We start from the raw sequence: 27,942 nt of genomic DNA, 5'->3' as shown, positions 1-27,942 counted from the left end.
TTATGAACCCAACAACTTGTTTGTTTAATTTATTGGATAAGCACTTCGTTTGATTGGTTAATTTCTGAACCACAGTTGTGAGTGCTTCAGAGGCTATTTTTTTAGGCTCCCAACATCATAGTTCAAGAATCGCTTCACATAGAGTCACTTCTTTGGAAAAGCCTATTTGACATAGCTGCCCTAATTTCAGCCTAGAAGCTGCTATGAAAGGTCGGTCTGCCAAACAAATCCTAACAAACTCCTTTGTTATTCTGTGCTCTTCTCTCTTGTCTTCCTCCTCGGCTAGCTTGTCCCTCCAGGTCCACCTTTCATTGAATGAGGAATACACCAAAGTCTTCTGGGCAAGCCATGCAGCAGCAGAAGTGGAAGGATTGGCATGCCTAGAGCTGCTGCTTTGCTCCCCTCTACACTGCACAGAGGGAAGCATAGCAGCAGCAAAGAGTGATGAGAGATTGTAACAGGGATGCACATGACTGGTGTGATTGTTAGACTTCGTGTGTGGAGTGTCAAAGGCCACCTGGGATTGCTGAAACAATTGCCCATGACTGTAAACACCCCAAATTCAGTCAATCAGTAAATCTCTCTTTGCCCTAAAAAGAAAGAGTAGAAGACTACGAGAGCAAACAGTTTGACAGAATATCATAAATATAAGCTAACCATTCAGTTGATGTTGTATCTGCAAATTCTGCCTTTTTATTTGCGGATTACAAGAAGAAGCAAGTATTTCGGCCCATTTATCACGATGAATGTGGTTGCGCTTCCTCGAGCTTCAGTACAGGTTTCTTCTTACCCTCGGGCATCTCATCAATTTGGCGCTGCAAGTCTTCCTTGAGTTCGTCACCATAGGAACCCCTCAGCCACACTTCATTGAGACCCCATAGATCCTGTAGCCCAGAAACCTCCAAAGATGACCCACTAGAGCAGCGAACAATCAGCAGCTCAACATACATGTGCACCCAGTGCCCACAAGTTACGTGCAACCTGCAGCTGCAATCAATCTCGAGGACCGGGACTCTGAACTCTTTCCCAGACCAACCAGGACGCTGGGAACCATCTTCCAGCTTACCAACACGTAGTTCGCCATCTTCAATTGGTTTGACACAAAGACGATGGAAGACATCTCCACATCTTAATTTTTCAATGACGTATATTTCCTCTTGCGTTACTACAGTCATCTCAAGGTTACCCTTTTTGAGATTCTCATGGTGCATGATCCAGCTTGGCAATATCTGTACGTGCCCATACAGCTTAAGGCTATTCAGGGTCTTTGGTGCCTGTGTGATGTCATCCAGGCGAGCATAGACACCCTCCTTATCATTATTGACCTGAACCGACAAAGACTCAAGATGGGCATGACCTGAGATGACAGAACACAAGTCATGCCAGTTTTCCCGACTGACACTGCACACCCCAAGCTTTCTCAACTGTGTAAGCTTCTTGAGCTCCTTCAGGCTGGCCTTACCACCTGCCACATTGACATCTACAACACCAAGAGTATGTAAGGCCGCCAGTTCCCCAATCCCTGCAGGAACCTTGACACCGCCATTATCAAGTCGGCGTGTGCTGCAAAACTTGGACAACCAGCTTGATACCGAACTACGTGGCATGCAGCTCGTTGAATGTGTTGATGTCTGAACATCACCTGTTTGTGCATGCATGGTTGCGGCCGTGCCATCATCACCATCCTCCAGTGGTGTTGCTGTCCTGTCTACGCCTGCTGCTGGTAAGCTTGCAACAGTCTCATCATATTCATCAGACAATGATATAGTATTTCCAGCACGGACATATTGCAACTTCTTTAGCTTGACGATAGCCGGTGGCAGCATGACTATGGAGGTGTATCTGACATCTAGAGTCTGCAGCTGGCTCAGGCCACACAAAGATTCTGGCAGCAGCCTAATCTCCTTACATCCTCGTAGAGAAAGGAACTTAAGGCGAGGGAGAACCTTCCCAATCTGCTCAAGGTCATCAACTGTTATACCAGATGCATCTTCCAAATCTAGCACCCGAAGCAGTCTCATATCTGTTGAGATGAAGAATGGCATCCACTTTCCAAACACTGTCAATGACCGTAGACGTGACAAGTCCATGCTAGTAAACACTGTTATGTCCCTGTCCCAGCTGCTCCTTATGGTGAGATGTTGCCCTGCACGTTCTGAGTTCAGGCTGCAATTCCCCTCCAGTGCGAAGACAAGGTTATCTTCCAGTGGCCGTGAGATGATGTATTCATGGAAAAAACCATTTACTTGGCAGAGGACCTTGCTTGTTTTGTGCTGGATTATGCTCAAGTCGACGAGTTCAGAGATCAGCTTCTCCCCATTCTCCTCTGCTGTACCACGAGATGTGTCTCTAGAGTAGCATTCTGCGATCCATCTTCTCAGCAATCGCCTTCGCCTAATGTTGTGCCCCCCAGGGAAGATGGATAGATAGAAGATACATGGCTTCAGTGAATCCGAGCAAGCATCAAAGTAGGACTCCATCCATGAAAGTAGACCCCTAAAATTATCAGGTTTTATTTTCTCAAACACCCAATGAAGTTTTGTATCGGTCTCCAAGTTGCCCATAAAATGATCATTTAGAACCTTAAGAAATTTGGTATCCCTATCTGATCTTCCCCATGTACCTATTATTTCAGCAATACCAACAATAACTCCAGGAATTCCACCGCACTTGGCCAAGATAAGTTTTGTAATCTCCATAGCATCGGGCGTAAATTCATTGCTGCTCCTATTTATCTGAAGTCAAGAGCTCAGCTAATTAAGTTCTAAGACATAAGAAAGTTATTTTTTGAAACCATTATAACTTGAACATTGGATTAACCTCTAGAATAATTTGGTTCAATCTCATCACAAAATCATGCAGAAGGTTTGATTTACCAATGGAAAAAATATCCAAACTTTTCATTCAAAAGAAATTCAAACCTAGCTAGTGACACTTCGTTATAGACTAAACTCTAGAGAACTGAACAATCTATTTGAAATTCCAATGGAAAATATATCTGAAATTCAATGGAAAATATATTTGAAGTATGAGATTTTTTTTTCTACTTTTCAGTTGTGTAATGCGGTAAAACTATGTCATAGTTCTCATTTTCTGAATAATGAAGATGCCGTGCAAGATGTGAAAATGCTAGAATTGAACAATATGATGGTGATTATTTTGTCAAGTCTAGTTCGGTTATGGAGTGTGACCAATTTTAAGTAAAAATTTTCATTTAACATTTTGCAATGCAGAGACTAGATTTGGTTAAGTACAGCACAGAATTGGTTGCATGTATTGATCAGCATGATATTTGTTGTTGCGATTGAGAGTGCTCAGTCGGTCAGATTTCTTGTCGTGGAACAGGTTCACGCAGTTTCCAAAATTTCAAGGCAGGCTGTGCCGCTGTGTATCAATCGACGACCGAAACACCTATGATGTCCTTCAGTTCAGCCTCTCGGATGGAGATCCCCGTTGTTTTTGCGAGTATGTGTTTTGTAGGGTTCAAACCTGAGAGATCCCTCTCGGTAAGTAGCCTCATTGCCATCTCACACATGACTTCTTGCCTAGATAAGAGATCCTTTTTTTCTCGCACTAGATGCTATTTTTATCCATCTCTTACAACATTTTATTGCGTATTTGGTGCTCTAAAAGAACTTAAATGAAAAGTTGTTACTTCAAAGTTGTTACCTCAAAGGTGTTAACTTAGAAAAAAAAGAAGTCGTCTGATGCCACGTCCAACGAGCCAAGCTGAGCGGAGGGGAGTATGGTTAAGGGCTGTTTGGAATAGCTCCACCTTTCAAAAAGTGAACATGGATCTGGGATTCACATTGGAGCATTTATACTGGTAGATCTGAGATCCACCGTGGAACCATTTAGCTACACAACTAGCTCCAGATTCAGGCAAGGGCATTTTGTTTGAAATGGCCTAATTTGCCCTTGGGATAGGGGCCCCACGCGTTAGGGGGTAAAATGAAAAAAATTCTTCCATCTTCGGATCCACGCAGCTGGACGAGCGGCCATGGCAGGCGCCGGTGATGGGCGTGGCCTCGCCGGGGGCGCGTGGACTCACCGGTGGCGGGCGGGCGTGGCGGCCTGGGAGGATGCGTACTGGGGGCGGCGTGGCGGCTGGGTCGGCCGGAGACGGCTGGGATCGGCCGAGCGAGCGCGGCCCTCGCCATGGCGCATCGTCGGAGTCATGAAGAAGGTTGGGGAAGAAAGAAAAGAAATGAACCGGTACGATAAGGGTGTGTAACTAGTGGTAGTGGTGGGTCATTTTTCCCAACTCTGCCAATTTGAGTTTGGTGGAGCACCCCTTGAGGAGCTCCACCAAAATGGTGAATCTGGCCCTTAGATTCACCGTTTTTGTGAATCCAGATTTCGTGGAGCTAGACCGTTTGGGTAACTTTTCATGGAGTGGAGCTGTTTGGTGAATCTGGAGCTGGTGGAGCTGTCCCAAACAGGCTCTTAAAGTGGGCATCACCAGACACCGACAATAGGACCGGTAAGCTTGAACGGGGAAAGAATGCTATTATATACAGCACGAAGTGTGCATAGAATGTAATTTTACTACTAGAAAAACGATTTTAGGAGACAATCTCTGAAGATAGGCACATCTAGCGACTGTCTCCGTAAATGGTCAAAGGGCCTATAGAAAAATGCCTGCCTCTAAAAATCATTTATAGTGGTGGGCGTCCTAAGATGATCGCCTTTATAAATTAATTTTTAGAGGCGGACATCTTAAAATTTCCGTCTCTAAAAATCGGTATTAGTAGAGGTGGCCATTCCAAGCTTTCGTCGGTAAAAATTGTCTTTTAGAGACGAATATCTTAAGATGGCCGTCTCTATAAATAGTTGCATCAAAAAATAATTCATAACTTTTTTATATGAATTTGGATGAAGACAAACTTTATATCAAAATTGTAGTCCTCGACGTAATCTACAACTTTGTAGTTGAAGATATTTTGATTTTTTTGAAACTGTTTAGAGTCCCCAATTAAGATTTTGAAACAACCTTCGATGTTGACATGGTCTATGCCAAAGCGGTAGTTCTTTGCAAATGCTCCAAGCATCACTCATCTCCTGTTCGCAGATGATGATGATTCTTTGCTTCTCATGAAAGCAACTGAAGAGAATGCAAGACATCTCTGACAAGTGCTACATTTATATGAGATATGCTCGGGGCAAATAATTAATAAGGATAAATCGTCTATTATGTTTAGCAAGAATACAAAAGCACATGATAGGAGAAATTTTATGGATGTGGTGGAGTTAACACAGGAATCGTTAAATGACAAATATTTGGGTTTACCTGTATACATGGAGAGATCAAAGGCTAGTATGTTTGCCTATCTGAAAGAGAGGGTTTGGAAGAAAATTCAGGGGTGGAAAGAAAAGCTCCTGTCAAAAGCCGGGAAGACCTTGATCACAGCTGTGGCACAGGCGATACCCTCTTATGCTATGTCATGTTTAGATCTGACAAAGTCGCTATGTGATGACATGAGCCAGATGATTTGTAGATTTTGGTGGGGGCAGCAAGATAAAGAGAACAAAATGCACTGGGTCTCTTGGGAGAAGATATGTCAGAGGAAGGAGAAAGGAGGGCTTGGGTATAGAGATCTGCACCTTTTTGGCACGGCGGGGATGGTGCTTAATACAAAATCCGGACTCCTTGTGTGCCCAGATTTAAGGGCGAGATATGGTGCAGGTGGTTCTTTACTTGAAGCTAATGAAGGGCCAGGAATTTCTTACACCTGGCGAAGCATAATCAGAGGCTTGCAGGCCTTGCAGAAGGGGCTTGTATGGCAAGTTGGAGATGGAAGTAGCATCAGGATTTTGGACGATCCTTGGATAGGCCATGGGGTTACCAGGCGTCCAATCACTCCACGTGGGCAGACTCTGCTAACTAATGTGGAGGAACTGATGGACCCAGAAATGGGACGGTGGGATGAACAAACCGTCCACGATATTTTCTGGGAAGAGGATGTCCTGCATGCTTTGGCAACACCAATGAATCCTAGGCATGAAGATCGCCTGGCTTGGCACTTTGACCAAAAAGGTCTGTTCTCGGTTAAATCGGCGTATCATGTGCTAGATGATGACAAAGAAAGTGCATAGGTTTGGCAAGAAGGCCAGAGCAGCTCGGGCAATTCTTCTGCTGAACGGACAAGCACGCTTTGGCGCAGGATATGGACTATGGAGACTACAAATTCCACTAAAGCTGAAGCACTTCTTGTGGTGCCTAGCCTGCAACAGCCTAGCGCTCAAACTAAACATTCAGAGGCAAGGGATGACACTAGACACTCGATGCCCTGTCTGTAATAGGCTTGACGAGGACGGCGGGCACTGTTTCCTGAAATGTAAATTTGTGAAGCACTGTTGGCTTGATCTCCAACTGGACAGAAGCTACTAATCAAACCATCAGCGTGGGATGTGGTCGAGCAAGTGCTGCATCTAGACTAGGAGCATCGTGTGAAAACTGTGATCCTGCTATGGAAGTGGTGGAGCTTCCTAATCGGGTGAATCATGGAGAGAGGGGTCTGACCAGAGGAGAGGTCGTCGGTGAGGTCCTGAAGTTCATGAGCGAACTCATAGGGCAGGAGAAGAATGCACCGAAATTGACAAGAAGAAGAGAGCAGCGTTGGCCGTGCTCCACCACCGGACCTCTTGAAGATTAATATTGACGGCGCTTTTGTTCATGGGACGCTAAAGGGCGGCTGGGGCTTCGTTTCCAGGGATCACCAAGGTGAAGCCATCATCACTGGGGCGGGCCGGCTTACTGCAGTGCTGGATGTGGTGACCGCTGAAGCGTCTGCGTGCGCTAAAGCTTTGCAGGCAGCAACAGACCTTGGGATCTCTCGGATTCAACTTGAGATGGACTCATCGATTCTACAACAAGCTCTCCTCACATCGTCTATGGACCTAGCGGCTAGCGGGGATGATGATCAGGGATACTCGGGATCTCCTACAACAACACTTCTTTTGTAACGACGTTATTCTTATTCCTGGATCCTGTAATTCAGTAGCGCATGAGCTAGCTAGTATGGGGATGAGTTGGGACCCAGGTGAATCTTGCATTTGGACAAACCCCCTCCTAGAATTTGTAAAAAGTTTGGTAGCTCACGATTCTGTCGAGCCTTTGGTTTCAATAACAAGGCCATAGAGCCAGCTTTGAAGATAAAAAAAGGTGTCAGTGTTAAATTGTAGGTTGTAACACATCAAGAAATGGCTCGGAAGAGGTCCAAGCCGTCCCCCTCTACCCTCTGCAGACAGCGTTCCTCTCCCTGGTACGCTTCTTTTTTTCTCCTATCTGACCTCCCTCTTCCTATAGCACGTCCCCTTCCTCTTCCCTGCACCTATCCCTCTCTAGCACCTCCTCTAAATCAGCAATAACCAAGGGAAAAGAGGGGAAATGGATTGAAGAGGAGGAGAGGATTGAGTAGAGCTGCATCTTGGGTGTAGATTGACTTCTTCCCCACCGTTTCTTGCTGCCCTAGGTTGGGGATAGCCAAGGTGAGATGATTTTCCCCTTGGAGTCTTCTGATTGTGGTGTTTTGTATGGTCTTTGGTCTTGGAATTTAGGGGTTTTGAGGGTGGAATCGCCTTAGGGATTCAATCTAGAATTCTGCTGCCTGATAGTTTGGGCACTGTAGCTGTTCTTATAGTTTCCGTGATCTAAATCACTTGTTCTCCAAAAGTGAATAATACGAAACTTGTAGAGGACCTTCAGATCTATTAGCTTGTGAAATTTCATGGTTTTATCCCAAGTGGTTTCAGAGATATGTGTTTTCAATGTCAGCTGTCATGTTCTGACAAAGTTCTGGGCAGAACTAGATCTAGGGGGTTTTCAAAACCCTTATATGTCTTATTAGACTTTGCAAATATGAGAAGTTTGTAGTAATTTTCATTAGCTTTCCAAATTGGTAAGTATGATGATTTTTGGATAAGGGAACTCTAGGTATGGATTTTCAAATCTAAATGTATTGTTTCCTTGGCAGGAGTTTCATTTAAGGTTTGGACATGTTTTAGGCCATCTAGATGACTCTTACTGAGAAAGTGAATCATACTGAAGTTGTAGATTATGAAATTATCTGCTCCCTTGTTAAATTTCATAATTTTTGGACTTAAGAATTTGGAGATATGAAAATGTAAAGCTTGTTGTCCCAATTCTTAGATAGTTTCTGTAGTCTGTTTTCAACAGCAGTTTATGCCATCTTAAAGGCGTGATAAAAATACAAGCTCTTGATGAAAGTTGTAGGCCCTGTTGCGTAGATTCCAAAAGTGTATTTGTCTGCTATCATAACCTTTATAGACTGCATGATACAAAGAGGTGAAGCAGCACTGCTGCATTTGACTTGGTGCTTTGTTCGTTGTTTTGCTTGTATGTCGGGTTGAGGTATAGGAGCGCTTTACCTACTATGTATATTTGTTGAAATGAGTTCTACCTCTGACATTATACTACTTAAGCTGCTTCAGATCGCACACACTTCATTGGAGGCAAGTAAACGTAGTGGTGGTTTGCTACAAGCTCTAACTTATTATTTATTCTACCTCCACCTTAAAAAAAATCCAAAACCCAATCCAACATAATATTATATCTCAGCCATGTTATAGAATTGTCACATGCTCTATGCTCTCTATTTGAATATCTATGTTCCTACACTTATGGTTTGATGATGCTCATGTTGATTCAATGGAATATGGCTTGATGTCTACATGGAGAGATGCCCATGGTGTTATGTTTATGGTTTGATGATGCTCATGTTGATTCAATGGAATATGACTTGTTGTCTACATGGACAGATGCTCATGGTATTATGTGATTATTTATCTCTCTTTCTGTGGCATTTGCATTGCATCTCATTCATTCATTCATTGGCATATGGAGTTATGTCGCCGCTTGCTAGCTGCGACCGTACCGGTACAACATTGTTTATTGGGCATAACGATGCGGCTTCATACCTTGTTGGGTATGAAGGCAGGAGACATGGCATTTGCATTGCATATGCATTATAATCTCGGCCTATGACATGATAGCCTTGGACTAAGGCTTTGGGAGAGTTGTGTTAAGCTATTCTCCAAGGTTTGGTGGTGATTAATCTTTATCTTATATGAGGTTGTATCACTTGTTGGATGTATCTCATTGTTGTTGGTTTACATATAAGTGAAGACTAAATTGATGCTTAATGAACTTGTAGTTTAAATAGCTTGTTAAAGCAGTTTACTTGCTGAGATTTTTATATCACACCTCCTTTCTATCTTTCCAGATGCTCATGTGGCTTTTGCTTGAAGGGTGGGAAAGTAGCGGCACACTCGGCACGTTCATGTCATCTTTTAGTGTGAAAACTTGTGTTGTAATAATAGCATGATTAGAAGTGGAGATTCTACTTGTGGTTCTTGTTAGGTTGATTCTTGTAGTCTGTCATTGAGGCTTATATGCTTATTAGGATGCTATATCTTGATAGTGTGCTTATTTATATCTCTCTATATGTTGTTGCTTCCGCGTTGCTATTGTTTTAAGGGGAGATGCTGCAAAAATTGTCGTTGCTTGCTCTAGTTTCTATCTTTTGTGGTGGCATCTTAGGTAGGGAGGTTTTGGGGTGTTACATAGGTCGTGGGGTTGAAGTATTGGGAAAGATATAATTTTTTGGTGGACAGCCTGCCCGCCTCTAATTTTTGTTTTCTTTACTAGTATTTGTTGGTAAAAAGTGGAAAGGATTTGAATATGGGGTAATCGATCCCCCTGTCACAAGTGACAAACAAGGGGTATAACTATAAGGAAAAATAATTTACTAAAATATGATACAATTGTACAGTTCCAAACTTCCAATTCAGTGGCAAATAGAGCAAGCCAATGGTCGAGAGGACACATGCATACCTCTTGAAAGAGCTCAAGGGACGTATCAGCTTTTAGGCCTTTGACATTGACCAATTGGATTTCCTTATTATCAACACAATGCCTGGCCACACTTTCTTCATTTGTAATCACAACAATACAGGCTTTGGTAGAATCGGGCAAGAAGGCAGCTTTTATCAACTCCCAGTCATCTTTAGACCGTAGGCCGTCAATAACAACAAGGCATCTGTGTTCTCGGAGATATCTTCGGCACTCTTGAATTGGGTCTTGGCCTTCCATGATACCGATTGCTGCTGTGCTTTTAGCGTCAAGATCATCTGAATAAAAATCCCAAAGTAACCGCCAAGACAAATCTGTCAAATTGAATGGATGGGGCACATCGGCCCAGCTGTACATGGTGAAATCCGGGCGACTCCAAACCAAAATGTAGTCGTGGCGCTCTCTATCTTTCAAGCATTGCTCCACGCCAAGCATTAGGTGGCAGTACACACTTCTGACGACAATTGATTTCCCAATACCAGCAATGCCCCACACCGAGGTCACACTAGGACCTGAGCGACTTAAGCTATCAGAAAATAGATCAGCCGATCCATTCTGATGCCCAAGAAGTCTATATTTGTTGGTCCAGTTACGTGCCTCTCCCCTTCTATTGGAAAATAAGTGAGAAGGACAATCCTGTACAAATTCCTTAGATTAGCAAGACTAGTTATATGCATAGAAGTTGTACACACAGAAATTACCCTAAAACACTAGGTTCTAATTAAAAAGACTTCAACTTACTTCATATTATAAAGTATCTGGTATTCGAGAAGCAGTCAACATTTTAAAATCCTTTTTCAAACTTGATTTTAAAAATTGTTTACAAACCTTCTATTAAAACTCATGTTTTAACCAAATGCTAAAACCTTCTTTTCAAAACCTTATCTTAAACCTGATTTAGAACCGTCTTTTCAAAATCTATTAAAAAACTTTCTTTCCAAAACCGTACATTTATTTGGATTTAAAAAAACTTTATTTTGTCTCAAACCCCATTTAGAGTCTTTTTTTTAATTTAAAAAACCTATCCCAAAACCCCGTAGTAACCATAACCCAAACTACTCTTCTCGCAAATCTACCCCCTAGGACCTACACTTGATGAACCTCCCATTCCCTTCACTTAAACCTAATGTTGGGACTTGTTGACTATGTTATGCATTTAGCCCTTTCATTTATTTTCCTTTTTTAGGAGACAAGCTACAGAAGTATGAAGGAAGAGTTAGATTTATGCCCACGTCTGAGATGCCTTATTTTCTATTTTAGGAGGGAAGCTGCAAAAGTACGAGCGAAGAGCTAGGGTTATGTCTGCATCCAAGTTCCAAGCTGCCTGTAAACGATGGGCTATTGACCACTCTGCTATTTCAACTTTTTTGTGCTAATACTAGGTAATATGATTCTATGATGTATGGTTATGTTATATTTTGTTGAATCCACGCGTCCTAGCTACAAACAGAGGGACTGATACAAGATGCACAATCGAACCTCTAAAAAAGGGTGGCCCATTTGAGCATTGTATAGGTAACGCTCTACTTTATATTGATTGCATGATTAAGTAAAAGGTTTCATAAATGGGCTTTGCTATGGTACATCCGTTATCTCTAAATAATATGGGGCTCAAACTTCATGTAGTCAACTAATAATATGAACAATACCACTTGAATAAATAATAAGCTGGACTACCAGAAATAAAGCACTAGACACACACACACACGCACACATATATATATATATATAATACTGAGTAGTACCGAACCGCGTTCAGTATCAGTCAGTACTACACCTAGTATCCCGAAATATTGAATAATACTGAAACGCGAGTACTAAATAGTACTGAATTTTGTTCGGTATAACAGCTTGGTGTATCAGTCAGTACTACACCCATTTGAGAAATTTGGTGAGAACTCAATTTTACGTATTTTACTTAGAAAACAAACCTTTTAATGCGACATTCAAAATTGGTTGAACTATATGGAGGGAATGGGTTTTAAAATCATGATCTTAAAAGTTTAATTTTGGTCCAATGTTGGGATTTACACTGCTATTCCTAATGTCCTAAACAAACATAATGAGTTAATGACTAAAATGGCCTGGGTTAGAAAGTTTAGGTTCTGAAATTAATAAGGGATTATAGAAGTAAAATGTTCGACATGGACAATAGACATATTTCAATTGAATTAGTATCTAGATTACACAGAAGAGGATAGGCTGATCAGAACAACGCACCTTAACAGGGGGACTAGGGGCCCCGTCCAAATCTTTATTGTTGACCTCTATCACTTTGTGTTCTTCGTGGTTTACACAATACGTGGCAACAGTTGCTTCATCTGTAATAACAACAATAGACCCTTTCATAGGCTTGGATAAGAAGGAAACTTTTATCGTGTCCCACTCATGCGTGGACTGAATACCATCAATAACAACCAAGCATTGGTATTCACACAGAAACTTGCAACACTCTTCAGTTGAGTCTTGCCCTTCTTCCATCATACTAAGTGCTGCAGTTTTCTTAGATCGATGATCATCCGAATGAAAATCCAACAATAAGCGGCAAGAGAATTCTGTCAAATCGAAAGGATGGGGCACATGGACCCAGCTAAACTTTTCAGTTCTATCAGGTAAATTAATCGGCTGCTTTTCATATCCTGATTCCCAAGAAGCTTCAGATGTAACCATCATGCCGTAGTACTGCTCTCTGACGAGAGCTGATTTCCCAGCACCAGCCCCCCACAACGAGATAACACCAGGATTTCGTAAACATAGTTCTAACTCACTCATTTCATCGCAATACACACGTCCGAGCTGCCTCAACCATTCACGTGCCTGTTCCCTTCTGATAGAGAAAGGGCGACCCCTGTCATCTGGCTCAACGCCTCCCCTTTCACAGTGTTCAGAACCCTACAAGTAAAGTTAGAGAACAGTTAAATCAATAAGAAAAAGGACCCTCCCATTATCTGCCTCCGTTCCTCCGCTAATATTAATATTAATATGCGTGTGTGCACATGAACAAGATATCATATGACAGAGAATTGGGTTTGATCTTGAGGTGACTAAACCACGCATACCTTTAGCCATGGACGAAGCATACCATCGGCATTCATATCTTCCATATTCAGAACTGCACCTTCCTCTTGTGCACAATGTGTGGCAACACTTGCTTCATTCGTAATGACAAGGATGCAGCCTTTGGTAGGCTCGGATAAAAAGGCAGCTTTTATCGAGTCCCAATCATGCGTGGACTGCAGACCATTGATAACAACGAGGCAGTCAAGTTCATGAAGAAACTTGCAGCACTCCTCAGTGAGGCATGGGTCTCTCATCACACCAATCGCTGCAATTTCTTCAGAGATATGGTCTTCTGAACATAAGCTGAGAAGTAAGCGCCGAGAGAAGACCTCCAAATTGAACGGAACGGGTACATCGACCCAGCTGTGCCGTTCAAATTCCAATCCTTCGAATTGTTTCCACTTATGCACTATTCTAGTGTACACTTTATTGACAAGAGTTGTTTTGATAGCATCATTCCCAAACACGGAAATCACACCACGGCATCTTATTTGCCAAATAAGTTCACCCTTACCACTGAGACGACCATACTGCAAGCAAGAGACAAAATTGTTAAATTACAGGCAAGTTTCAGATTTAATACTCCCTGCATTCCAAATTATAAGCTGTTCTGGCTTTCAAAATGGCTTATAACTTGGAATGGTTGGAGTATATCTATCATTAACAGTGGCAGATCGAACCAAAAAAGTAATAGGTGGGGTGGAGATAGATGTATGACGAACTTTACCAATAAGGCAATAACAAAAGTAAATATCAAACATACGTATCATATTTGTTTGAAACTATATAAATTAGAGTGCACAAGGTAATTGAATGGCCTAGATGAGTATATAATGATGGCACACCTCTTGAGAAGAGTAAATGATATGGGTTGCCTATCAAAATATGGGGAAAAAGACCAACTTGTCATATAAGAGAACATGGATGAATTAGTTAATGAAGATTATAATGCAGACGGCCCAAATGCTGTCTCGCTTTAGATCATTTATTACTTGACCCTATTAGCTTTACATCATTTAGCTTGATGGGATAAGTCTTGGCTGGTCTTTGTGGGGCTGCATGGCTGCCCATCAAGGACAGCATCTTAGCATCTAGGACAGCATCTTAGACTAGCATCTTGGCATATGCTTGGCTAGCTAGCAGCCTATAAATATGTATCCCCAACCCCTCAGGTTGGCATAGCATTTGTATGAGTTGTATGAGAAATAAACCAGAAAATTGCCCCAACTCGATGAGAGTAAGAATTCTGCTACTATCAAGAGTAAGAATTCTGCGACTAAGTAAGAATTCTGCTACTACCAAGAGTAAGAATTCAGCGAGTAACTGGTATCAGAGCCGTATTATCCTGTAGCCTGAGCATCTCCTGCTCATCTTCTTTCCCAGCCTCGCAACAGCCCCAGCTAGGAGCAGCAGCAGCTCCGGCCGCTCCTGCTCACTCCTCTCCCTCTGCGCTGAAGCAGCCCTCTCCCCACGCAGCAGCCCCCCAGGTAGCGCGTCATGTCCACAGGGCAGTCTTAGCGCTCGGTCGCCTCGAGCACGCGGCGTCGGCAGGAGGCCGAACTTGCCGCGGCAGAGGAACGCGAGCGAGCGGCGGCAGAGACCGCTGTGGCGGCGGCAAGGGCGTCGAGGCTGGCAGCAGCCAGAACGGAGGCGGAAGCGGCGGCGGCGGCGGATGTAGCACGTGCGGCAGCAGCGGAGGTCGAGGTTCTGCACGGCAGCATCGGCAGCTCCATTTCCGCTGACGACACTGCCGACGCGGACCTCGAGCTGCTAGAGAGGGAGGCAGCGCGAGCGCGGGCGGCGCAGTGGGCAGCCGCGCACGCCCACGAGCGTGGCGGCAGCCCAGACAGGCGCGGACGCGCTGGCGGCGTTCCTGGAGGAGGCGCGCACGGCGGTGGCGCTCCTGGAGGAGCCGCGCATGCCCACGAGCGCGGCGGCAGCCCAGACAGGCGCGGACGCGCCGGCGGGGCTCCTGGAGGAGGCGCGCACGGCGGTGGCGCTCCTGGAGGAGGCGCACACGGCAACGGTGGTGGACGGGTCGATGGAGAGCGCGACCTTCACAGGCAGCGTGGCTCTCTCCCCGGATCGGTACCATGGTTACCACGGTTTCCAGGCTGTTGTCAGGGACGTCGGCCCCGGCGGTGGGTGGCCTACCCTCACCAAAACCAACTACGTCGAGTGGGCTACGGTGATGAGGGTAAAGCTCCAGGTGCGGCACATGTGGGAGGCAGTCCGGTACGGCGACGTCGACTACGACCAGGATCAACGGGCGCTAGATGCCCTCATCGCTGCAGTCCCGTCCGAGATGCAGTTCTCGCTTACCAACAAGCGGACTGCCAAGGAGGCTTGGGACGCCATCGCTACGGCACGCATCGGCAGCGACCGCGCCCGCAAGTCCACACTGCACGCACTTCGCAAGGAGTGGGAGAACCTGGCCTTCAAGCCAGGTGAGGACGTTGATGACTTTGCTCTCCGTCTCAACACTCTGTTGCAGAAGATGGTGCAGTTCGGCGATGACACCTACGGCGAGGAGAGAGCTGTCGAAAAGCTCTTCCGCTGCGTCCCCGAGAAGTACAAGCAGATGGCTCGCTTGATCAAGTCTCTACTGGATCTCTCCACGATGTCAATCGAGGAGGCGATAGGTCGCCTCAAGGTCGTCGACAGCGATGAGCCACAGCCTCTCTCGGGGCCCATCACCACTGGCGGGAAGCTCCTTCTCACTCGGGAGCAGTGGCTTGCCAGCCAAGGTGACCGATAGAAGGGGGAGCCTTCCTCCGCGACAGGCGGCCGCAAGCGTGGCAAGCCGCACAAGGCGCGCAGAGACGGCCAGGCCGGGGCGCGAGGACGTGCCGAGGGTGATGCCTGCGGAGGCGCCTAGGGCGGCGTCGCCGGCAGGCACAAGCCGGCACGAGACGACGCCTGCCGCAACTGCGGCCAGCTTGGCCATTGGGCCAAGGACTGTCGACAGCCACGACGCGGCCAGGCCCACGTCGCACAGGCGGAGGAGGAGCCGGCTTTGTTCATGGCACATGCAAGCATCGAGCTACCTCCAGCGGCACCGGCCGCAACGGCTCTCCTCCACCTTGACGAGCCAAAAGGACACGCCCTCCTCGGCGACAGCTCCGGCAACGACAAGACTGACGGGTGGTGCCTCGACACCGGCGCCACCCATCACATGATCGGTCCACGGGAGTTCTTCACCGAGCTGGACTCTAGCGTCCGAGGCTCCGTCAAGTTTGGGGATGCCTCCGGCGTGGAGATCAAGGACGTCGGCTCCGTCATCTTCACCGCCGTGTCTGGTGAGCACAGGCTGCTCACCGGAGTCTACTACATCCCCGCGTTGAGGAACTCTATCATCAGCTTGGGACAGCTGGATGAGAATGGTTCACGCGTGGTGATTGAGGATGGAGTCATGAGGATTTGGGATCGCCGTCGTCGCCTTCTTGCCAAGGTAATCAGAAGCGCAAATCAACTCTACGTCCTCAACGTGCAGGTGGCACAACCCCTCTGTCTCGCTGCTCGTCGGGACGACGAGGCGTGGCAGTGGCACGAGCGTTTCGGGCACCTCCACTTCGAGGCCCTGAAGCGGCTCAGTGCCACGGAGATGGTGCGAGGTCTGCCGTGCCTCGACCATGTGGAGCAGCTCTGCGACGTCTACGTGTTGACGAAGCAGAGGCGACTCCCCTTTCCCCAGCGGGCAAGCTTTCGAGCCAAGGAGAGGCTCGAGCTTGTGCACGGGGACTTGTGTGGCCCGGTGACACCGGCCACACCGGGAGGACGACGCTACTTCCTGCTGCTCGTCGACGACCTCTCCCGCTACATGTGGGTGATGGTCCTCGGCAGCAAGGGAGAGGTTGCGGACGCCATCAGGCGCGCGCAGGCTGCTGCGGAGGCAGAGCGCGGCCGCAAGCTGCGCGTGCTGCGCACCGACAACGGCGGCTGAATTCGCGTCGTACTGCGCTGATAAGGGCATTCAGCGCCACTACTACGCGTCGTACAGCCCGCAGCAGAACGGCGTCGTCGAGCGGCGCAACCAGACGGTTGTGGGGATGGCTCGGGCCCTTCTTAAGCAGAGGGGGATGCCGGCTGTCTTCTGGGGAGAGGCGGTGGTGACGGCCATCTACATCCTCAACCGCTCGCCTACCAAGACGCTCGACGGCAGGACGCCGTACGAGGCTTGGCATGGGCGCAAGCCGGCAGTCTCCCACTTGCGGGTCTTTGACTGCCTCGCGTTTGCCAAGGAGCTTGGCCACATCAGCAAGCTCGACGACAGAAGCACTCCGGGAGTGTTCATCGGCTACGCGGAGGGCTCGAAGGCCTACCGCATCCTCGACCCGAAGACACAGCGTGTGCGCACGGCGCGCGACGCTGTGTTCAACGAAGGGCGAGGATGGGCGTGGGACAAGGCGGTGGACGACGGCTCAGCTCCGACGTACGACGACTTCACTGTCGAGTACATCCACTTCGAGGGAGCTGGGGGAGTAGGCAACTCTTCTTCGACAAGCGCGTCTACCCCAGTCCCCGAGCCTCCACCGACCCCGGCGCCTGCTACTCCGACAGCACCACGCTCTACAGCCAGGACCTCGGCTGCGAAGAGTTCTTCGCCGGCCCCACCACAGCCGGCAACGCCACGCACTCCAGCACCGACAGGCACCACTCCGGGCACGTCTACCCCACCACCAGCTCGTGTCGAACACAGCCCGGTTGAGCTCGCTACTCCGCTCTCTCACGACGAGGAGCGCATCGACGCGTACCACGACGGCGAGCCGTTGCGGTACCGTACGCTGGAGAACCTTCTCGGCGACCAGCCGGTGCCGGGACCGGTGCCTCACGACCTAGAGGCGCAGTTGAACCTTGCGTGTGACAACGGTGAGCCTCGATCGTTTGCAGAGGCCGAGAGACACGCGGCATGGCGCGCCACGATGCAGTTGGAGATGGATGCGGTTGAGAACAACCGCACCTGGGAGCTTGCTAACCTTCCTCGTGGTCACCGCGCGATCACCCTTAAGTGGGTGTACAAGCTGAAGAGGGATGAAGCCGGCGCCATCGTCAAGCACAAGGCTCGCTTGGTGGCACGAGGTTTCGTGCAGCAGGAGGGGGTCGACTTCGACGACGCCTTCGCTCCCATGGCACGGATGGAGTCTGTGCGACTCCTTGCGCTAGCTGCCCAGGAGGGCTGGCGTGTTCATCACATGGACGTCAAGTCGGCGTTCCTTAACGGCGACTTGAAGGAGGAGGTCTGCGTGCACCAGCCGCCGGGATTAGCGATCCCCGGCAAGGAGGGCAAGGTGTTCCGCCTGCGCAAGGCCCTCTATGGCTTGCGGCAGGCACCGAGCGCGTGGAATGCCAAGTTGGATTCCACGCTAAAGGGGCAAAGCCCGCACGAGGCGGCCATCTACCGACGGGGCAATGGAGGAAATGCTCTGCTGGTGGGTGTCTACGTCGACGACTTGGTGATCACCAGCACCAAGGATGCGGAGGTGGCGGCATTCAAGGAAGAGATGAAGGCCACCTTCCAGATGAGTGACCTGGGGCCTTTCTCCTACCTGGGAATCGAGGTGCACCAGGATGACTCCGGGATCACGCTTCGACGGACCGCCTACGCCAAGCGTGTCGTTGAGCTAGCTGGGCTCACCGACTGCAACCCAGCTCTCACTCCGATGGAGAGGCTGAAGCTGAGCCACGACAGCACGACGGAGGAGGTGGACGCTACACAGTACCGGCGTCTTGTGGGGAGCCTTCGCTACCTCGCCCACACACGGCCGGACTTGGCATTCTCCGTCGGCTACGTTAGTCGGTTCATGTAGCGACCGACAACGGAGCACCAGCAGGCTGTGAAGAGGATCATCCGCTACGTTGCGGGGACTCTCGACCACAGCCTCTACCACCCTAGGTGCCCTGGGGCGGCACACTTCGTCAGGTACAGCGACAGCGACTGATGGATAAGTCTCATGTGTGGCTGGTCTTTGTGGGGCTATGATGCTCACATGGTCATGGTCCTTGTGGCTGTTTTTCTGTTTTTAGGACAGCATCTTAGACTAGAGGACAGCATCTTAGCTAGGACAGCATATTAGCATCTTAGACTAGCATCTTGGCATATGCTTGGCTGGCTAGCAGCCTATAAATATGTAACCCCAACCCCTTGGGTTGGCATGGCATTTGTGTGAGCTTGTGTGAGAAATAGACAAGAAAATTGCCCCAACTCCTAGTGTCATCCTCTCTCGATGAGAGTAAGAATTCTCCTACTACCAAGAGTGAGAATTCAGCGACTAACAAGTGGTATCAGAGCCGTATTATCCTGTAGCCTGAGCATCTCTTGCTCATCTTCTCTCCCAGCCCCACAACAGCCCCAGCTGTTGGCAGCAGCAGCTCCTCCGGCCGCTCCTGTTCACTCCTCTCCCAGCTCGTCTGAAGCAGCCCTCTCCCCACGCAGCAGCCCCCCGGTAGCGCGTCATGTCCGCAGGGCAGTCTCAGCGCTCGATCGCCTCGAGCACGCGGCGTCGGCAGGAGGCCGAACTTGCCGCGGCAGAGGAACGCGAGCGAGCGGCGACAGAGACCGCTGCGGCGGCGGCAAGGGCGTCGAGGCTAGCAGCGGCGGAGCTGGCAGCAGCCAGAGCGGAGGCGGAAGCAGCGGCGGCGGCGAATGCAGCGCGTGCGGCGGCGGCGGAGGTCGAGGCTCTGCGCGGCAGCATCGGCAGCTCCATTTCCGCTGACGACACCGCCGACGCGGACCTCGAGCTGCTAGAGAGGGAGGCAGCGCGAGCGCGGGCGGCGCAGTGGACAGCCGCGCACGTCCACGAGCGTGGCGGCAGCCCAGACAGGCGCGGACGCGCTGGCGGCGCTCCTGGAGGAGGCGCGCACGGCGGTGGCGCTCCTGGGGCAGCCGCGCACGCCCACGAGCGCGGCGGCAGCCCAGACAGGCGCGGACGCGCCGGTGGCGCTCCTGGAGGAGGCACGCACGGCGGCGGCGCTCCTGGAGGAGGCGCGCACGGCAACGGTGGCGGACGGGTCGATGGAGAGCGCGGCCTTCATAGGCAGCGTGGCTCTCTCTCCCCGGATCGGTACCGACGGGTCGATGGAGAGCGCGGCCTTCACAGGCAGCATGGCTCTCTCCCCCCGGATCGGTACCGTGGTTACCACGGGCTCCAGGCTGTTGTCAGGGACGTCGGTCCCGGCGGTGGGTGGCCTACCCTCACCAAGACCAACTACGTCGAGTGGGCTGCGGTGATGAGGGTAAAGCTCCAGGTGCGGCACATGTGGGAGGCAGTCCGGTACGGCGACGTCGACTACGACCTAGATCGACGGGCGCTGGATGCTCTCATCGCTGCAGTCCCGCCCGAGATGCAGTTCTCGCTTACCAGCAAGCGGACTGCCAAGGAGGCTTGGGACGCCATCGCTGCGGCACGCATCGGCAGCGACCGCGCCCGCAAGTCCACACTGCAGGCACTTCGCAAGGAGTGGGAGAACCTGGCTTTCAAGCCAGGTGAGGACGTTGATGACTTTGCTCTCCGTCTCAACACTCTGTTGCAGAAGATGGTGCAGTTCGGCGACGACACCTACGACGAGGAGAGAGCTGTCGAAAAGCTCTTCCGCTGCGTCCCCGAGAAGTACAAGCAGATGGCTCGCTCGATCGAGTCGCTGCTGGATCTCTCCACGATGTCGATCGAGGAGGCGATAGGTCGCCTCAAGGTCGTCGATAGTGATGAGCCACAGTCCCTCTCAGGGCCCATCACCACTGGCGGGAAGCTCCTTCTCACTCGGGAGCAGTGGCTTGCCAGCCAGGGTGACCGGAGGAAGGGGGAGCCTTCTTCCGCGACAGGCGGCCGCAAGCGTGGCAAGCCACGCAAGGCGCGCAGAGACGCCCAGGCCGGGGCTCGAGGACGTGCCGAGGGTGATGCCCGCGGAGGCGCCCAGGGCGGCGCCGCCGGCAGGCACAAGCCGGCACGAGACGACGCCTGCCGCAACTGCGGCCAGCTTGGCCATTGGGCGAAGGACTGTCGACAGCCACGACGCGGTCAGGCCCACGTCACACAGGCGGAGGAGGAGGAGCCGGCTCTGTTCATGGCACATGCCAGCATCGAGCTACCTCCAGCGGCACCGGCCGCAGCGGCTCTCCTCCACCTTGACGAGCCAAAAGCACACGCCCTCCTCGGCGACAGCTCCGGCAACGACAAGACTGACGGGTGGTGCCTCGACACCGGCGCCACCCATCACATGACCGGTCGACGGGAGTTCTTCACCGAGCTTGACTCTAGCGTCCGAGGCTCCGTCAAGTTTGGGGATGCCTCCGGCGTGGAGATCAAGGGCGTCGGCTCCATCATCTTCACCGCCGTGTCTGGTGAGCACAGGCTGCTCACCGGAGTCTACTACATCCCCGCGTTGAGGAACTCCATCATCAGCTTGGGACAGCTGGATGAGAACGGTTCGCGCGTGGTGGTTGAGGACGGAGTCATGAGGATTTGGGATCGTCGTCGTCGCCTTCTTGCCAAGGTATCCAGAAGCGCAAATCGACTCTACGTCCTTAACGTGCAGGTGGCACAACCCCTCTGTCTCGCTGCTCGTCGGGACGACGAGGCGTGGCAGTGGCACGAGCGTTTCGGGCACCTTCACTTTGAGGCCCTGGAGCGGCTCAGTGCCACGGAGATGGTGCGAGGCCTGCCGTGCCTCGACCATGTGGAGCAGCTCTGCGACGTCTGCGTGTTGACGAAGCAGAGGCGACTCCCCTTTCCCCAGCAGGCGAGCTTTCGAGCCAAGGAGAGGCTCGAGCTCGTGCACGGGGACTTGTGTGGCCCGGTGACACCGGCCACACCGGGAGGACGACGCTACTTCCTGCTGCTCGTCGACGACCTCTCCCGCTACATGTGGGTGATGGTCCTCGGCAGCAAGGGAGAGGCTGCGGACGCCATCAGACGCGTGCAGGCTTCTGCGGAGGCGGAGTGCGGCCGCAAGCTGCGCGTGCTGCGCACCGACAACGGCGGCGAATTCACGGCGGCTGAATTCGCATCGTACTGCGCTGACGAGGGCATTCAGCGCCACTACTCCGCGCCGTACAGCCCGCAGCAGAACGGCGTCGTCGAGCGGCGCAACCAGACGGTTGTGGGGATGGCTCGGGCCCTCCTCAAGCAGAGGGGGATGCCGGCTGTCTTCTGGGGAGAGGCGGTGGTGACGGCCGTCTACATCCTCAACCGCTCGCCTACCAAGGCGCTCGACGGCAGGACGCCGTACGAGGCTTGGCATGGGCGCAAGCCGGCGGTCTCCCACTTGCGGGTCTTCGGCTGCCTCGCGTTCGCCAAGGAGCTTGGCCACATCAGCAAGCTCGACGACAGGAGCACTCTGGGAGTGTTCATCGGCTACGCGGAGGGCTCGAAGGCCTACCGCATCCTCGACCCGAAGACACAGCGTGTGCGCACGGCGCGCGACGTTGTGTTCGACGAAGGGCGAGGATGGGCGTGGGACAAGGCGGTGGACGATGGCTCGGCTCCGACTTACGACGACTTCACTGTCGAGTACGTCCACTTCGAGGGAGCTGGGGGAGTAGGCAGCTCTTCTTCGGCGAGCGCGTCTACCCCAGTCCTCGAGCCTCCACCGACCCCGGCGCCTGCTACTCCAACAACTCCACGCTCTCCAGCCAGGACCTCGGCTGCGATGAGTTCTTCGCCGGCTTCACCACAGCCGGCAACGCCACGCACTCCAGCACCGACAGGCACCTCTCCGGGCACGTCTACTCCAACACCAGCTCGTGTCGAGCACAGCCCGGTTGAGCTCGCTACTCCGCTCTCTCACGACGAGGAGCGCATCGACGCGTACCACGACGGCGAGCCGTTGCGGTACCGTACGATGGAGAACCTTCTCGGCGACCAGTTGGTGCCGGGACTGGTGCCTCATGACCTGGAGGACCTGGAGGCGCAGTTGCACCTTGCGTGTGACGACGGCGAGCCTCGGTCGTTCGCAGAGGCCGAGAGACACGCGGCATGGCGCGCCGCGATGCAGTTGGAGATGGATGCGGTTGAGAAGAACCGCACCTGGGAGCTTGCTGACCTTCCTCGTGGTCATCGCGCGATCACCCTTAAGTGGGTGTACAAGCTGAAGAGGGATGAAGCCGGTGCCATCGTCAAGCACAAGGCTCGCTTGGTGGCACGAGGTTTCGTGCAGCAGGAGGGGGTCGACTTCGACGACGCCTTTGCTCCCGTGGCACGGATGGAGTCCGTGCGACTCCTCCTTGCGCTAGCTGCCCAGGAGGGCTGGCGTGTTCATCACATGGACGTCAAGTCGGCGTTCCTTAACGGCGACTTGAAGGAGGAGGTCTACGTGCACCAGCCGCCGGGATTTGCGATCCCCGGCAAGGAGGGCAAGGTGCTCCGCCTGCGCAAGGCCCTCTATGGCTTGCGGCAGGCACCGAGGGCGTGGAATGCCAAGCTGGATTCCACGCTAAAGGGGATGGGCTTCGAGCAAAGCCCGCACGAGGCGGCCATCTACCGACGGGGCAATGGAGGTAATGCCCTGCTGGTGGGTATCTACGTCGACGACTTGGTGATCACCGGCACCAAGGATGCGGAGGTGGCGGCATTCAAGGAAGAGATGAAGGCCACCTTCCAGATGAGTGACCTTGGGCCTCTCTCCTTCTACCTGGGAATCGAGGTACACCAGGATGACTCTGGGATCACGCTTCGACAGACCGCCTACGCCAAGCGCGTCGTTGAGCTAGCTGGGCTCACCGACTGCAACCCAGCTCTCACTCCGATGGAGGAGAGGCTGAAGCTGAGCCGCGACAGCACGACGGAGGAGGTGGACGCTACGCAGTACCGGCGTCTTGTGGGGAGCCTTCGCTACCTCGCCCACACACGGCCGGACTTGGCATTCTCCGTCGGCTACGTTAGTCGGTTCATGCAGCGACCGACGACGGAGCACCAGCAGGCTGTGAAGAGGATCATCCGCTACGTTGCGGGGACTCTCGACCACGGCCTCTACTACCCGAGGTGCCCTGGGGCGGCACACTTCGTCGGGTACAGCGATAGCGACCACGCCGGCGACATCGACACCAGCAAGAGCACGAGCGGGATCCTCTTCTTCCTCGGCAAGTGCCTCGTTAGCTGGCAGTCGGTCAAGCAGCAGGTGGTGGCCCTGTCCAGCTGCGAGGCCGAGTACATAGCGGCCTCCACCGCTTCGACTCAGGCGCTCTGGCTTGCTCGACTGCTTGGTGATCTCCTCGGCAGAGACACTAGAGCGGTGGAGCTCAGGGTGGACAGCAAGTCCGCTCTGGCCCTGGCAAAGAACCCCGTGTTCCACGAACGCAGCAAGCACATCCGGGTGAGGTACCACTTCATCCGAGGCTGTTTGGAGGAAGGGAGCATCAAGGCGAGCTACATCAACACCAAGGACCAGCTTGCGGACCTGCTCACCAAGCCCCTTGGGAGGATCAAGTTCCTTGAGCTCTGCTCCAGGACCGGGATGGTTCAACTCTCCCACAAGACGACGCACAAGACTTAGGGGAAGAATGATGGATAAGTCTCATGTGTGGCTGGTCTTTGTGGGGCTATGATGCTCACATGGTCATGGTCCTTGTGGCTGTTTTTCTGTTTTTAGGACAGCATCTTAGACTAGAGGACAGCATCTTAGAGGACAGCATCTTAGACTAGAGGACAGCATCTTAGCTAGGACAGCATATTAGCATCTTAGACTAGCATCTTAGACTAGCATCTTGGCATATGCTTGGCTGGCTAGCAGTCTATAAATATGTAACCCCAACCCCTTGGGTTGGCATGGCATTTGTGTGAGCTTGTGTGAGAAATAGACAAGAAAATTGCCCCAACTCCTAGTGTCATCCTCTCTCGATGAGAGTAAGAATTCTCCTACTACCAAGAGTGAGAATTCAGCGACTAACAGCGACCACGCCGGCGACATCGACACCAGCAAGAGCACGAGCGGGATCCTCTTCTTCCTCGGCAAGTGCCTTGTTAGCTGGCAGTCGGTCAAGCAGCAGGTGGTGGCCCTGTCCAGCTGCGAAGCCGAGTACATAGCGGCCTCCACCGCTTCGACTCAGGCGCTCTGGCTCGCTCGACTGCTTGGTGATCTCGACAGAGACACTAGAGCGGTGGAGCTCAGGGTGGACACCAAGTCCGCTCTGGCCCTGGCAAAGAACCCCGTTTTCCATGAACGGAGTAAGCACATCCGGGTGAGGTACCACTTCATCCGAGGCTGTTTGGAGGACGGGAGCATCAAGGCGAGCTACATCAACACCAAGGACCAGCTTGCGAACCTGCTCACCAAGCCCCTTGGGAGGATCAAGTTCCTTGAGCTCTGCTCCAGGATCAGGATGGTTCAACTTTCCCACAAGACGACGCACAAGACTTAGGGGGAGAATGATGGGACAAGTCTTGGCTAGTTTTTGTGGGGCTGCATGGCTGCCCATCAAGGACAGCAGCATGGTGGTCTTGCTGCCCATCAAGGACAGCATCCTTGACTGGAGGACAGCATCATCGCATCTAGGACTAGCATCTAGGACTAGCATCTAGGACCAGCATCTTAGACTAGCATCTTGGCATATGCTTGGCTGGCTAGCAGCCTATAAATATGTATCCCCAACTCCTCAGGTTGGCATGGCATTTGTATGAGTTGTATGAGAAATAAACCAAAAAATTGCCCCAACTCCTAGTGTCATCCTCTCTCGATTAGAGTAAAAATTCTGCTACTACCAAGAGTAAGAATTCAGCGACTAAGTAAGAATTCTACTACTACCAAGAATAAGAATTCAGCGACTAACAACCCATGCTTAAGCATGTCTCACTGTGCAGAACCATTGAAAAAAAGTGGCAGGATGCCCAAAACCAGTGTTGATTGGTGAGGAAAGAGTTGCTGCTCATGATGTTTTCCTTGCTCTGGCTTCTTGCAACACTAAATTAATATCACTAGATTCGTCTGCAAATACAATTTTTTGAAAGAGACTGGAAAAATATCTGGACAGTGTGTTTATTGGGTGTTGATGATATTTTTATAGCTTTGGTCAAACTTAAAAAAAAATCGACATATAACAATACCAAACAGTAGTATATTACCAAACAATAGGAATATGTAATATATAATTATATGTATAGCTCAAGTAGTAGTATCTTATCTTGAAAGCATGGGCTTACCTTCTTGGAAAAGGCATAAAGAGATTGATCATCGGAGAAGTGTTTAAGCTCTGATACTTGGTACGGCTTCCCTGTGGTTAGAAGTGCAACCTCTAACTGCCTTGTGGACACAACGATCCGACTACCATTCTCACTGTCTGGCAGGTACATTTTGATGACATTCCACTCTATCACAGAGAATACTTCCTCCAGGACAATGAGATACCTGTGCCTGCTCATGACTTCCTGCATGAGTTTGGCCTTGGTGAGACCATCTTCCTCCTCAGCCATGGCTGCTTTCATCCTTCTCCAGAAGCCCATATCTATGTCCATTTGGTGAGAGCAGGCGTGGAGCTGACTAAGCAAACACTTGAGAAACTCATCGGGGTTGAAAGGATGCATCAGCTTCACCCAAGCGCGGGTTCTGAACTCTCCAGAGATGGCTGGGTCGTTGTACATCTTGCTGAATAAGGATGCTGCGCCAAAATCAGCAGCCCCCATGCTTGTGTTTCCCCATATGGAGATCACTTGGAGGTCACTGCCTTCACCCATGACCAACTTCTGCAGGTCGCCCGTGCTGCGCCACTTGCCGGTGACCTCCCACACTTCTCTTAGGGTGCGGAATGCTGCTGCTGCTGCTGCACCGGGGGTGGCCTGCATCGACACTGCCTTGGAGTTGGAGCCGGAACCGGAGCCGGAGTCACCACTGACGATGAGGTTGTAGCGTGTGTTCCTCTGGCTCACATCTTCGACTCTGGCCTTGAGCCTCCTTATGTCGTCGACCGCCTTGTCCAGGGGCAGAGGCGGTGCATTGCAGGACACCACCATGCGCCCCAGCCGCCGCAGCCACCCCCAGGCCGACTTCTTGTCCAGGTGGACGACGAACTCGATGCAGTCCTCGACGTCGAAGGCCAGGTCGCGAACCTGCCTCAACCAGGTCCGGACCACTTCGTTCTTGGCACCCTTCACGTTGGCCATTTTGAGCAAGGACTGCATCATCTGGAACTCGCCGGTGATGAACACCAGGTCGTTCTCCACCCTCACCCTCAACTTCCCCTCCTCCTCTATTGCCAGCTTGACCCTGCTCACCGTCCCCTCCACCGCCATCTTGGTCAGCCCAAGCGCGAACTCCGCCATTGTTGCGCTCTTGGTGCCTGATCTCCACTACAGCAAGCTACTCGATGGATCTGTTTGTTGTGGCTAAAGATGGCAACAGGCAAAATGCCCGCGGACAGAGGCGACGCAGACCCGCACCCGCCACCAAAATCTCACGTCCGCGCCCGCGCCCGCCACCCGCCACGGGCAGCAAACCGAACCCGCACCCGCCATCCGCGGGCATGCCCGTGCGCCCGCCTGGCTAGATCTGGAGGGACGACGGCGGTGGACGAGGACGATGGCGGTGGCGGGACGGTGGCGAGGTCGCAAGGAGGGCGACGGTGGTGTACGAGGACGACGGCAGTGGCGGGACGGCGGTGGCGATTGGAGGACCAAGGGCGGCAGGACAACAGCGCTAGATCTGGAGGGCCGAGGGCGGCTTGACGGCGGCGAGCTCGCCAGGACGACGGCCGGCTTGACGGTGGCGCCGGCGGAGACTAGAAGGCGCGGCGGCCGATCGGCGCTGCGTGTGTGGAGGAGCGCCGGCGGCGGGCACGGAGGCTCCTCCCTGGATCTGGAGGCGAGGAGCGCGGTGGCCGGTCGCAGGTGGTGGAGGATGTCGCCGGCAGGCGAGGGTGCGTGAGCAGAGAGAGATGGGGTCGGTGGCTCGGCTCGAGCGAATCGGGGTCGGGGCCCTGGGGGAGCGCCGGAGAGGGGTGACGGCGGCCGCCTGGCGCCTGGTGTGCGGTGCGGGTGCGGCTGGAATGTGGAATGGAGGGAAGTTGGCTATCGTCGCTGGTTTCA

The 27,942-nt window shown here is 51.8% G+C and overlaps 1 protein-coding gene and 1 long non-coding RNA gene across 3 annotated transcripts in view; one reads left to right on the top strand and one right to left on the bottom strand.

The window, feature by feature from the left end:
* LOC136483495 (uncharacterized) overlaps positions 1-9,835 on the top strand; it is a 36,742-nt gene extending 26,907 nt beyond the window's left edge. The window contains exons 2-3 of the long non-coding RNA XR_010765464.1: positions 3,346-3,506; positions 9,246-9,835. This is a non-coding gene — a long non-coding RNA (uncharacterized lncRNA). The remainder of the gene's footprint in view (positions 1-3,345; positions 3,507-9,245) is intronic.
* Positions 21-27,938, bottom strand: LOC136483494 (uncharacterized). 2 transcript variants are annotated; one of them, XR_010765463.1, is made up of 6 exons: positions 26,065-27,938; positions 12,934-13,464; positions 12,095-12,766; positions 9,857-10,510; positions 658-2,735; positions 21-545 (listed from the first exon to the last, which is right to left on the bottom strand). XR_010765463.1 is itself a non-coding variant. In XM_066480575.1 (5 exons), the coding sequence occupies exons 1-5, from the start codon at positions 27,178-27,180 to the stop codon at positions 738-740; spliced, it is 4,971 nt and encodes a 1,656-aa protein (XP_066336672.1). In that variant the 5' UTR covers positions 27,181-27,938; the 3' UTR covers positions 21-737. The 2 variants fall into 2 exon arrangements, 1 of the variants encoding a protein (XP_066336672.1); XM_066480575.1 differs by having other exon boundaries at positions 21-2,735.
* Between the last annotated feature and the right edge of the window lie 4 nt (positions 27,939-27,942).

The sequence above is a fragment of the Miscanthus floridulus genome, chromosome 9 (genome assembly GCF_019320115.1).
Source record: "Miscanthus floridulus cultivar M001 chromosome 9, ASM1932011v1, whole genome shotgun sequence".
NCBI classification, from domain to species: Eukaryota; Viridiplantae; Streptophyta; class Magnoliopsida; order Poales; family Poaceae; genus Miscanthus; species Miscanthus floridulus.
The sequence above is the reverse complement of the archived record's forward strand: the minus strand, read 5'-3'. Positions and strand labels throughout refer to the sequence as shown.

Coding starts and splice junctions, on each gene's coding strand:
- LOC136483494 (XM_066480575.1), bottom strand. CDS start 27,180: ATGGCGGAGTTCGCGCTTGGGCTGACCAAGATGGCGGTGGAGGGGACG. Junction 10,511..12,094: donor CCCCTAGTCCCCCTGTTAAG/GTGCGTTGTTCT, acceptor GAATTTGTACAG/GATTGTCCTTCTCACTTATT. Junction 2,736..9,856: donor CCCTTGAGCTCTTTCAAGAG/GTATGCATGTGT, acceptor TCTTGACTTCAG/ATAAATAGGAGCAGCAATGA.